Source organism: Oncorhynchus clarkii, unplaced genomic scaffold, assembly GCF_045791955.1.
Source record: "Oncorhynchus clarkii lewisi isolate Uvic-CL-2024 unplaced genomic scaffold, UVic_Ocla_1.0 unplaced_contig_9597_pilon_pilon, whole genome shotgun sequence".
In the NCBI taxonomy this organism is placed as follows: Eukaryota; Metazoa; Chordata; class Actinopteri; order Salmoniformes; family Salmonidae; genus Oncorhynchus; species Oncorhynchus clarkii.
Genome location: NW_027257961.1, coordinates 313,408 through 326,720, shown reverse-complemented (window position 1 = coordinate 326,720; position 13,313 = coordinate 313,408). Strand labels below are relative to the sequence as shown.

The 13,313-nt window shown below is 49.5% G+C and overlaps 1 protein-coding gene across 1 annotated transcript in view; it reads left to right on the top strand.

Annotated features, from left to right (window-relative positions):
- The first annotated feature begins 270 nt into the window (after positions 1–270).
- LOC139394293 (DEP domain-containing mTOR-interacting protein-like) overlaps positions 271–13,313 on the top strand; it is a 39,865-nt gene continuing 26,822 nt past the window's right edge. The window contains exons 1-4 of the mRNA XM_071142318.1: positions 271–332; positions 1,031–1,110; positions 3,734–3,916; positions 8,694–8,831. Coding sequence (XP_070998419.1) covers positions 271–332; positions 1,031–1,110; positions 3,734–3,916; positions 8,694–8,831 — 463 coding nt within the window. The remainder of the gene's footprint in view (positions 333–1,030; positions 1,111–3,733; positions 3,917–8,693; positions 8,832–13,313) is intronic.

Here is a 13,313-nt window from a genome sequence, read left to right as displayed (position 1 = left end):
ATTGTAATTTAGTCCAGTAGAACAGTGACGAGGTGAATCACATCTCCAATAGGCCCTTCGCTGCGCTAGGAGTTAAAAGCAGGAAGTCACACCAGTTACTCATGTACAGGGCATGGCCACCTGCATGGCTACAGAGTGACTGTCCTGAGTCTCCTGACACTAATGTTACTGAACAACTGCAGCTTAGGGAATGTTTTACAGCTGAGTTGTGCTCAGAGGTGGTTCCACTACGGGGGGGGGTGAACCCCTGATCAGAGACAGATGGACGTCATGCCTCTGGTCTCTGGCCAGGGTGTTCCCGACCGAGATCAGCTGCTCACCTCTGGACAACGGTGTGTGATCCGACCTAGATACACACATACAGCACACACATACAGCACACACAATCATCGACCCAGATACACACACACACAGCACACACAATCATCGACCCAGATACACACCCACGCACACCGGTAGCATGTGTTGCGCACACGCGCGGCATACCAATGTCACGTGCACACCCACTAGACGCTCTCTGTCCTACTCTCTGTCCTCTACCCAGGCTGCTGCTGGAACTGGGCTTCTGTGTGACAGACGGACTAAAATACAGCAGGGAGTAGAGCTGCTACTGAGCCAGTCAACCTCCTCTTTCTACAGGATCACCTGTCTCTATTACTGAGACAGTCAACCTCCCCTTTCTACAGGATCACCTGTCTCTATTACTGAGCCAGCCAACCTCCTCTTTCTACAGGATCACCTGTTTCTATTACTGAACCAGTCAACCTCTTTCTGCAGGATAACCTGTCTCTATTACTGAGCCAGCCAACCTCCTCTTTCTACAGGATCACCTGTCTCTATTACTGAACCAGTCAACCTCTTTCTGCAGGATCAGTCCCATGTACTGGTCACCTTGTCGTAATGGTCACCTTGTCGTAATGGTCACCTTGTCGTCATGGTCACCTTGTCGTCATGGTCACCTTGTCGTCATGGTCACGTGTTCAGCACTTTAATATAATCAGCTCTGGTTCTCTTGACTGTGGTACATCAGAATGGTCTCCCATCCTCGGAGCGGCCCAACCCTGCTTATCTGTCATCAGAGACAAGCCAGCAGCGGGTTGCAGCAGGATGGTACTGTGTGGGTACTGCCTACTGCCTGCTGGCTCAGTACAGGCTCTGAGATACAATCTGATTCCAGTGTGCTGAGCTGTGTAGTGCAGAGCGTGTCTGTTTCCAGTGTGCTCTTCTCGGGCCCTGGACAATGGGCTAACCTATGAGCAGAGAGCAGGGCTCTAACCCCAGAGAGACTGCATCACTGCTGGGTTCACACTCACCACCCTGCCTGTGGCTCTTACCCTGCCTCTGTCTGCATTCCTCTCCTCGGCTGGCACAGACCAGACTGGTACCTCGGCTGGCACAGACCAGACTGGTACCTCGGCTGGCACAGACCAGACTGGTACCTCGGCTGGCACAGACCAGACTGGTACCTCGGCTGGCACAGACCAGACTGGTACCTCGGCTGGCACAGACCAGACTGGTACCTCGGCTGGCACAGACCAGACTGGTACCTCGGCTGGCACAGACCAGACTGGTACGAAACCATAATAAGTAGCCATCATCAGATTCCTCCTGCACTGATCTGTCTCGTATCTCGCAAAGGATAATGGGATGGATCAGAAGTAGACCGGCTACGATGGGTTGCCATGACATTAGAAAATATTACCTAGGAGACATTGTCTGCTGAACTCCATTCCTGCCTCAAAACTGTCTGAATGAATCTTAGCTAAAACAGTAAATGTGTCAATTCATGTATTTTTTTGTGATTAAGTCTTAGTAGTCACATTTGACATCTAGCTAATGATTATTGTGCTTCAATGAGCAGTATTTCTGAAGTTTGACCATGGGCACGAAAACTAGCATAAAACAATCGAGCCAATCACTGAAATGATCTTTGACTGAAACTATGCTTCTAACCAACCAGCTATCTACTTAGTGCTGCACACACACAATGTTGAAATCTTCCAACAAAAGCTAGCTAGCAAGCTACTGTAGAGGTTGACTAGCACAAAGAGGCGGGGCTAACCAAAGAGGCGGAGCTAACACACACAAATTAACAAAGACAGAGGCTTCTGGCCTCCTCTCAGAATCAACTTGATCGCTCGCTCCTGAGGAATAATCAAGGCTGCTTGGCAGAACCCAGCCGTGACCCGGTTGGTGCTGCCACCTGGGGTTGGAGTGTGGAAGTGTGCCATGGTAGTGTGTTTGTCTATGTCCTAACACTCACTTTCCCCCACATCATAACAATACACACACACACACACGACAGCGTACGCACACACACACGCACTGCATACTTTAAATGTCTGAACTGTAGAACAATAGCAGCCCTGCCTGGATGGATCCACATTGTGGGTTGTTTTGGTTCTGTTGTCCCACACAATCACTGCATTCCTGGTTGATAGACTCACACAGAGAGCTGGTGATTTGATCTTGGTTGCACATGGTGTTGGGCCACAGAGTCAATGGGTGAATTAATTAACGTAACCAAGAGTCACTGAACATGTTGTTGTTTTGGTTGGATTATATGTGAATTACAATGAGCTGATATTTAGATCTTTGTAAATCAACACCATGGCAACAAGCGTTCTGAATACACACAATCAACCCCCGTTTTTAATCCTGATCGCTCCCTTTTTAGGGCACACGGTGCCAAAACATAATCAGAAACTATTGTTGGGTTATGGACCAGTCTGTGGTAACTGCCATGTTTTTAGACTGGGGGAATTGCATTGGACTGTCACTCTACCAACGTCAGGAGAGAACTTCCTCCTGGGATAAAACAAAAACAAACTGCAGATGATGAGGAATATTTACGTAGTTCTCATTTTAATGACTCCAGACAGGACAATCCATCACTATAAACCACAGGATCAAAACCACTTCATACAGTCACAACAGCAGCTTTAAAGCATCACAAGATGCATCCATAACCAGACTAGTAAAGTAGAACATACCGGCTGTATGTCTGTATTTTTAACATTTATATATCTTAACTTGATTGAGACTAACATTTTGAGACTATATCAACAATGGACTAATGAAACAAATACCAAAATATTGTTTTTGGGTGGAGTGTTCCTTTAAATCCTGAGTCCTTACCCCTTGGCACAGTTATGCAGGCTTTATGGCTTAGTTACACAAGTGACAGTCAGATTTTAATTCCTGGATGGCTTTAGTCGTATAGTCAGTCAGAGTTGGTTTTATGTCTTTCAAGGGATTTGGGGATTTTAAGGGGCATTCAGAGCCTCCCCCTGTACTGAGCGTTAGCCAAGTGAGAGTGTTGGCACAATGACGGCCCAAGCTAAGAGAAGGGAGAGTGTGTGTTTGTGTCCAACCCTAAGAGACTTAGCTGATTACTGGTATTGGAGGCACCATCAGAGGTGTTCTGTCTGAATGGAATAATTGAAGAGTTACAGGATTTGGAACTGAACTACCTTCTGTTCTATAGTTACCAGGATTTACAGTTAGTTACTGTAGTTACCAGGATTTACAGTTAGTTACTGTAGTTACCAGGATTTACAGTTACTGTAGTTACCAGGATTTAGTTAGTTACTGTAGTTACCAGGATTTAGTTAGTTACTGTAGTTACCAGGATTTACAGTTAGTTACTGTAGTTACCAGGATTTACAGTTAGTTACTGTAGTTACCAGGATTTACAGTTAGTTACTGTTTGTTCTGTTTCTCTCTCTGACAGTGACCAACAAGCACCACTTTGTGGATGGAGGGCTGCTGTACCAGTTCAGACTGAACTTCAGAAGGAGACGACGTCTGATGGAGCTGCTGAACGAGCGCTGTCGCACCATCCCAGAGAGCCATGACAGCCCCTTCTGTCTCCGCAAACAGAACCCAGAGGGAAGCAACACCAGCTTCCTATCTGGTAAACCTCAATGTCTAGCAATCAAATGTCTTTATAAAGCCCTTTTTACATCAGGAGTTGTTGTACCCACACTATCTACTGTCAGACTGGGGCCGAATCCCACTATAACCCTTAGCCCCTACTCCCTACTCCCTATCTACTGTCAGACTGGGGCCGAATCCCACTATAACCCTTAGCCCCTACTCCCTACTCCCTATCTACTGTCAGACTGGGGCCGAATCCCACTATAACCCTTAGCCCCTACTCCCTACTCCCTATCTACTGTCAGACTGGGGCCGAATCCCACTATAACCCTTAGCCCCTACTCCCTACTCCCTATCTACTGTCAGACTGGGGCCAAATCCCACTATAACCCTTAGCCCCTACTCCCTATCTACTGTCACACTGGGGCCGAATCCCACTATAACCCTTAGCCCCTACTCCCTATCTACAGTCACACTGGGGCCAAATCCCACTATAACCCTTAGCCCCTACTCCCTATCTACTGTCACACTGGGGCCGAATCCCACTATAACCCTTAGCCCCTACTCCCTATCTACTGTCACACTGGGGCCGAATCCCACTACAACCCTTAGGGTTAGGGTTTACACATATCAACATCAGGGTTAGGGTAGAGTGTATAGTATGTGGGTGAAGGTCGTCAGTAGGTTTGTGGACCTGAGGGAGTGCTGTAGAGTGTATAGTATGTGGGTGAAGGCCGTCAGTAGGTTTGTGGACCTGAGGGAGTGCTGTAGAGGGTATAGTATGTGGGTGAAGGCCGTCAGTAGGTTTGTGGACCTGAGGGAGTGCTGTAGAGTGTATAGTATGTGGGTGAAGGTCGTCAGTAGGTTTGTGGACCTGAGGGAGTGCTGTATCGTATGTGGGTGAAGGTCGTCAGTAGGTTTGTGGACCTGAGGGAGTGCTGTAGAGTGTATAGTATGTGGATGAAGGCCGTCAGTAGGTTTGTGGACCTGAGGGAGTGCTGTAGAGTGTATAGTATGTGGGTGAAGGCCGTCAGTAGGTTTGTGGACCTGAGGGAGTGCTGTAGAGTATAGTATGTGGGTGAAGGCCGTCAATAGGTTTGTGGACCTGAGGGAGTGCTGTAGAGTGTATAGTATGTGGGTGAAGGCCGTCAGAAGGTTTGTGGACCTGAGGGAGTGCTGTAGAGTGTATAGTATGTGGGTGAAGGCAGTCAGTAGGTTTGTGGACCTGAGGGAGTGCTGTAGAGTGTATAGTATGTGGGTGAAGGTCGTCAGTAGGTTTGTGGACCTGAGGGAGTGCTGTATAGTATGTGGGTGAAGGTCGTCAGTAGGTTTGTGGACCTGAGGGAGTGCTGTAGAGTGTATAGTATGTGGGTGAAGGTCGTCAGTAGGTTTGTGGACCTGAGGGAGTGCTGTATAGTATGTGGGTGAAGGCCGTCAGTAGGTTTGTGGACCTGAGGGAGTGCTGTATAGTATGTGGGTGAAGGCCGTCAGTAGGTTTGTGGACCTGAGGGAGTGCTGTAGAGTATAGTATGTGGGTGAAGGCCGTCAGTAGGTTTGTGGACCTGAGGGAGTGCTGTAGAGTGTATAGTATGTGGGTGAAGGTGGTCAGTAGGTTTGTGGACCTGAGGGAGTGCTGTAGAGTGTATAGTATGTGGGTGAAGGTCGTCAGTAGGTTTGTGGACCTGAGGGAGTGCTGTAGAGTGTATAGTATGTGGGTGAAGGTCATCAGTAGGTTTGTGGACCTGAGGGAGTGCTGTAGAGTGTATAGTATGTGGATGAAGGCCGTCAGTAGGTTTGTGGACCTGAGGGAGTGCTGTAGAGTGTATAGTATGTGGATGAAGGCCGTCAGTAGGTTTGTGGACCTGAGGGAGTGCTGTATAGTATGTGGGTGAAGGTCGTCAGTAGGTTTGTGGACCTGAGGGAGTGCTGTAGAGTGTATCGTATGTGGGTGAAGGCCGTCAGTAGGTTTGTGGACCTGAGGGAGTGCTGTATAGTATGTGGGTGAAGGTCGTCAGTAGGTTTGTGGACCTGAGGGAGTGCTGTAGAGTGTATAGTATGTGGATGAAGGCCGTCAGTAGGTTTGTGGACCTGAGGGAGTGCTGTAGAGTGTATCGTATGTGGGTGAAGGCCGTCAGTAGGTTTGTGGACCTGAGGGAGTGCTGTATAGTATGTGGGTGAAGGCAGTCAGTAGGTTCTAAGCCTCATAATGAGAACCTAAAGTCAGCTTAAATGAACAACCTCGTCCACTACCTTCCTTTAACATCCTCTTCAGCAGGAGCTGGCAGACGACGCAATTATATCAAACGGTTTCCGACTCCTAATACATGGAATGTTCCAGAGGTTACAGAGGAAAGTACAGCACTTTGAGTTCCTCTGAGCTCCAGGTAGCTGGTCTGTCTCTTATCGTTGAGATTCCCTGGAAGGAGGAAGGAATGAGGGAACACCTCTTCCACAAACCTACAGATGTGATACCTGCCGTCCCTACACTCTAACCACTAGGCGACCTGCCGTCCCTCCCCTTTAACCACTAGGCTACCTGCCTGTCCCTACACTAACCACTAGGCTACCTGCCGTCCCTCCACTCTAACCACTAGGCTACCTGCCGTCCCTCCACTCTAACCACTAGGCTACCTGCCGCCCCTCCACTCTAACCACTAGGCGACCTGCCGTCCCTCCACTCTAACCACTAGGCTACCTGCCTGTCCCTACACTCTAACCACCAGGTTACCCTGCCGCCCCTCCACTCTAACCACTAGGCTACCCTGCCGCCCCTCCACTCTAACCACTAGGCTACCCTGCCGTCCCTCCACTCTAACCACTAGGCGACCTGCCTGCCCCTCCACTCTAACCACTAGGCTACCTGCCGTCCCTACACTCTAACCACTAGGCGACCTGCCTGCCCCTCCACTCTAACCACTAGGCTACCTGCCGCCCCTCCACTCTAACCACTAGGCTACCTGCCTGCCCCTCCACTCTAACCACTAGGCTACCTGCCGCCCCTCCACTCTAACCACTAGGCGACCTGCCTGCCCCTCCACTCTAACCACTAGGCTACCTGCTGTCCCTCCACTCTAACCACTAGGCGACCTGCCTGCCCCTCCACTCTAACCACTAGGCTACCTGCCTGCCCCTCCACTCTAACCACTAGGCTACCTGCCGTCCTTACACTCTAACCACTAGGCGAGCTGCCGTCCCTACACTCTAACCACTAGGCTACCTGCTGTCCCTACACTCTAACCACTAGGCGACCTCCCTGCCCCTCCACTCTAACCACTAGGCTACCTGCCGTCCCTCCACTCTAACCACTAGGCTACCTGTCGTCCCTCCACTCTAACCACTAGGCTACCTGCCGTCCCTACACTCTAACCACTAGGCTACCTGCCGCCCCTCCACTCTAACCACTAGGCTACCTGCCTGCCCCTCCACTCTAACCACTGGGCTACCTGCCGCCCCTCCACTCTAACCACTAGGCGACCTGCCTGCCCCTCCACTCTAACCACTAGGCTACCTGCTGTCCCTCCACTCTAACCACTAGGCGACCTGCCTGCCCCTCCACTCTAACCACTAGGCGACCTGCCTGCCCCTCCACTCTAACCACTAGGCTACCTGCCGTCCCTCCACTCTAACCACTAGGCTACCTGCCGTCCCTACACTCTAACCACTAGGCTACCTGTCTCCCCTACACTCTAACCACTAGGCTACCTGCCGTCTCTACACTCTAACCACTAGGCTACCTGTCTCCCCTCCACTCTAACCACTAGGCTACCTGCCGCCCCTACACTCTAACCACTAGGCTACCTACCGTCCCTACACTCTAACCACTAGGCTACCTGCCGTCCCTACACTCTAACCACTAGGCTACCTGCCGTCCCTACACTCTAACCACTAGTCTACCTGCCGTCCCTATGATGCTATTAACACGGTCGGGTTTTTAAGCTGAATGTCACACTACTACATGGACAACAGGCTCTCTAGTTAAACAAACTGTGGCTTTATAGAGACTTCATAACATGTTCATAAGCACTACACACGGATGCCACAATATGTTTTATCCATCTTTCATTTTCTATGTTCAGCAGGATTCAGGGTTCTCTACGTTCTGCAGGGTTCTCTACGTTCTGCAGGGTTCTCTACGTTCTGCAGGGTTCTCTACGTTCTGCAGGATATTGCAGAGCACTGATGCACAATGACATGATTCTTTAGACTTTGCTCCACCGCCTGCCACAGTCTAGAGGCGTCCTGCTTTATGGAGGCTATATACAGCCTACCTGGAAAGAGTGATTAGACACACCTACACATCCTTTCACAACTAACAACTCAGACCTCTGACGACAGCAACACTGCTTTTACACAGTCCTTTTCCCTTTAGTGCACTACTATTGACTAGGACCCATAAGGCTCTGGTCCCAAGTAGTGCACTGTATAGAGAATAGGGCTCCATTTGGGACATAATTAGTGTTTCGCTCTGAAAAGAAACAAATGTTGAATTGGGGATAAAAAGTCTCTCAGACCTTCATTTGTTTTTGATGACATCAAAGGGGGAAAATGTGCTAATGAATAGAGGACATTCGCTCGTTCTCGCTCTCGCCTCTCTCTCGCCTCTCTCTCTCTGCCTCTCTCTCTCTCTCTGCCTCTCTCTCTCTCTGCCTCTCTCTCTCTCGCCTCTCTCTCTGCCTCTCTCTCTCTCTGCCTCTCTCTCTCTCTGCCTCTCTCTCTCTCTCTCGCCTCTCTCTCTCTCGCCTCTCTCTCTCTCTCTCTCTCTGCCTCCCCTCTCTCTCGCTCACTCTCTCTCGCCTGTCTCTCTCCTCTCTCAGTGAGTCCTACTAAAGAGATCAAGATGATAGTGGGTATCCGTCGTAGCAGCATGAGCAGCAGCTGTGGCAGCAGTGGTTACTATAGCAGCAGTCCCACCCTCAGTAGCAGCCCCCCGGTGCTCTGTAACCCAAAGTCAGGTAAGAGGCCTTAATACACTCTCTCAAACACACACACACACCACCGTCAGGTAAGAGGCCCTCTATTCTCCCTGAGTGACCTTAATACACTCTCTCAAACACACACACACACCACCGTCAGGTAAGAGGCCCTCTATTCTCCCTGAGTGACCTTAATACACTCTCACACACACACACACACACACACAGCACAGTCCGGTAAGAGGGTCACCATTCTCCCTGAGTGACCTTAACACACACACACACACAAACCACAGTGGGGTAAGAGTGTGAATAGGAGCCCTGTGCACAGCAGTGTGTCTTCAATGTGCTGATACCCACTCCTCCCCAGACTGAGGTTCTGGTCAGGAACTACTGACTATCCAGAACACATGGAAAAAAACTTGGAGTGTTTTGGATCCTCAGTTTAGGTAAATGGTAACAGTATCATGTGGACAGAACCAGCCTGTTCTGGACTGCTATTGGTACCAGTGACTAGTGGTCACACGGACAGAACCAGCCTGTTCTGGACTGCTGTCTGTACCAGTGACTAGTGGTCACACGGACAGAACCAGCCTGTACTGGACTGCTGTCTGTACCAGTGACTAGTGGTCACACGGACAGAACCAGCCTATTCTGGACTGCTGTCTGTACCAGTGACTAGTGGTCACACGGACAGAACCAGCCTATTCTGGACTGCTGTCTGTACCAGTGACTAGTGGTCACACGGACAGAACCAGCCTGTTCTGGACTGCTGTCTGTACCAGTGACTAGTGGTCACACGGACAGAACCAGCCTGTACTGGACTGCTGTCTGTACCAGTGACTAGTGGTCACACGGACAGAACCAGCCTGTTCTGGACTGCTATTGGTACCAGTGACTAGTGGTCACACGGACAGAACCAGCCTGTTCTGGACTGCTGTCTGTACTAGTGACTAGTGGTCACACGGACAGAACCAGCCTGTTCTGGACTGCTGTCTGTACCAGTGACTAGTGGTCACACGGACATAACCAGCCTGTTCTGGACTGCTGTCTGTACCAGTGACTAGTGGTCACACGGACAGAACCAGCCTGTTCTGGACTGCTATTGGTACCAGTGACTAGTGGTCACACGGACAGAACCATAGAAGAAGACTGTTTCAGATATCCAGGCTTTAGTCTTGTATAGAAGAAGACTGTTTCAGATATCCAGGCTCTAGTCTTGTATAGAAGACTGTGTTTCAGATATCCAGGCTCTAGTCTTGTATAGAAGACTGTGTTTCAGATATCCAGGCTCTAGTCTTGTATAGAAGACTGTGTTTCAGATATCCAGGCTCTAGTCTTGTATAGAAGACTGTGTTTCAGATATCCAGGCTCTAGTCTTGTATAGAAGAAGACTGTGTTTCAGATATCCAGGCTTTAGTCTTGTATAGAAGAAGACTGTTTCAGATATCCAGGCTCTAGTCTTGTATAGAAGAAGACTGTTTCAGATATCCAGGCTCTAGTCTTGTATAGAAGACTGTGTTTCAGATATCCAGGCTCTAGTCTTGTATAGAAGAAGACTGTTTCAGATATCCAGGCTCTAGTCTTGTATAGAAGACTGTGTTTCAGATATCCAGGCTCTAGTCTTGTATAGAAGACTGTGTTTCAGATATCCAGGCTCTAGTCTTGTATAGAAGAAGACTGTGGTTTAGATATCCAGGCTCTAGTCTTATATAGAAGACTGTGTTTCAGATATCCAGGCTCTAGTCTTGTATAGAAGACTGTTTCAGATATCCAGGCTCTAGTCTTGTATAGAAGACTGTGTTTCAGATATCCAGGCTCTAGTCTTGTATAGAAGACTGTGTTTCAGATATCCAGGCTCTAGTCTTATATAGAAGACTGTGTTTCAGATATCCAGGCTTTAGTCTTGTATAGAAGAAGACTGTTTCAGATATCCAGGCTCTAGTCTTGTATAGAAGAAGACTGTTTCAGATATCCAGGCTCTAGTCTTGTATAGAAGAAGACTGTTTCAGATATCCAGGCTCTAGTCTTGTATAGAAGAAGACTGTGTTTCAGATATCCAGGCTCTAGTCTTGTATAGAAGAAGACTGTTTCAGATATCCAGGCTCTAGTCTTGTATAGAAGAAGACTGTTTCAGATATCCAGGCTCTAGTCTTGTATAGAAGAAGACTGTTTCAGATATCCAGGCTCTAGTCTTGTATAGAAGAAGACTGTGTTTCAGATATCCAGGCTCTAGTCTTGTATAGAAGAAGACTGTTTCAGATATCCAGGCTCTAGTCTTGTATAGAAGAAGACTGTTTCAGATATCCAGGCTCTAGTCTTGTATAGAAGAAGACTGTGTTTCAGATATCCAGGCTCTAGTCTTGTATAGAAGAAGACTGTTTCAGATATCCAGGCTCTAGTCTTGTATAGAAGAAGACTGTGTTTTAGATATCCAGGCTCTAGTCTTGTATAGAAGACTGTGTTTCAGATATCCAGGCTCTAGTCTTGTATAGAAGAAGACTGTTTCAGATATCCAGGCTGTAGTCTTGTATAGAAGAAGACTGTGTTTCAGATATCCAGGCTCTAGTCTTGTATAGAAGACTGTGTTTCAGATATCCAGGCTCTAGTCTTGTATAGAAGAAGACTGTTTCAGATATCCAGGCTCTAGTCTTGTATAGAAGAAGACTGTTTCAGATATCCAGGCTCTAGTCTTGTATAGAAGAAGACTGTGTTTTAGATATCCAGGCTCTAGTCTTATATAGAAGACTGTGTTTCTATCGAAGACTGCTGATTAAAAAATATATATATTTTTTTTTCTTAAGCTGTGTGTAGTGTGTGTTAATGCAAAGTATGAGATTCCCTGTCTTCGGGACATTGTGTTCTCCTATTTCTCTAAACGAGAGAGAAGGGTGTTGAAAGCGGCTGTTGAAAGTTGTGGGTGACAGGGTTTGAGGCCAGGGTTCGGTCAGGGGATAGTTGTGGGTGACAGGGTTTGAGGCCAGGGTTCGGTCAGGGGAAAGTTGTGTGTTTTTGTCTGTGACTGTAGACGTTTCATTAGCTGGTGTGTGAGTGTGCATGGATATTTCAGGTTAGCCACGGGGGAGTCCTGCTATTTCTTCCTGTTGAACTCTCTCCTGACCTACCATCACCTAGAACATGAGTTGAGAAATGGAAAGTGTGTGTGTGTGTCTACAGTATGGACCATATGACCCAATAAGGGTTGTTCTAGCAAGAGCTGGAACAGGGGGAGTAGCCCTTAGTTGGCAGTCATATATATATATATATATACACACACACAGACACAGACACTCACTCACTCACTGTGGGGTAGCTGGGGACTTACACCAGCAGGCCAGCCTGAGTTGCTGCACTCCCCACTGAGACAGAGGGGGACTGTTTATACCGTCGCACCAGGACAGAGGTAGACTGTTAATACTGTAGCACACAACGTCATGACACTGCCCTACACCCCCAGGCCAACGTCATGACACTGCCCTACACCGGGACACAGGCCAACGTCATGACACTGCCCTACACCCCCAGGCCAACGTCATGACACTGCCCTACACCCCCAGGCCATCATCATGACACTGCCCTACACCCCCAGGCCAACGTCATGACACTGCCCTACACCCCCAGGCCAACGTCATGACACTGCCCTACACCCCCAGGCCAACGTCATGACACTGCCCTACACCCCCAGGCCAACGTCATGACACTGCCCTACACCCCCAGGCCAACGTCATGACACTGCCCTACACCCCCAGGCCAACGTCATGACACTGCCCTACACCCCCAGGCCAACGTCATGTCACTGCCCTACACCAGGACACAGGCCAACGTCATGACACTGCCCTACACCGGGACACAGGCCAACGTCATGACACTGCCCTACACCCCCAGGCCAACGTCATGACACTGCCCTACACCCCCAGGCCAACGTCATGACACTGCCCTACACCCCCAGGCCAATGTCATGACACTGCCCTACACCCCCAGGCCAATGTCATGACACTGCCCTACACCCCCAGGCCAACGTCATGACACTGCCCTACACCCCCAGGCCAACGTCATGTCACTGCCCTACACCGGGACACAGGCCAACGTCATGTCACTGCCCTACACCGGGACACAGGCCAACGTCATGACACTGCTCTACACCGGGACACAGGCCAACGTCATGACACTGCCCTACACCGGGACACAGGCCAACGTCATGACACTGCTCTACACCGGGACACAGGCCAACGTCATGACACTGCCTTACACCGGGACACAGGCCATCGTCATGACACTGCCCTACACCCCCAGGCCAACGTCATGACACTGCCCTACACCCCCAGGCCATCGTCATGACACTGCCCTACACCCCCAGGCCAACGTCATGACACTGCCCTACACCGGGACACAGGCCAACGTCATGACACTGCCCTACACCGGGACACAGGCCAACGTCATGACACTGCCTTACACCGGGACACAGGCCATCGTCATGACACTGCCCTACACCCCCAGGCCAACGTCATGACACTGCCCTAC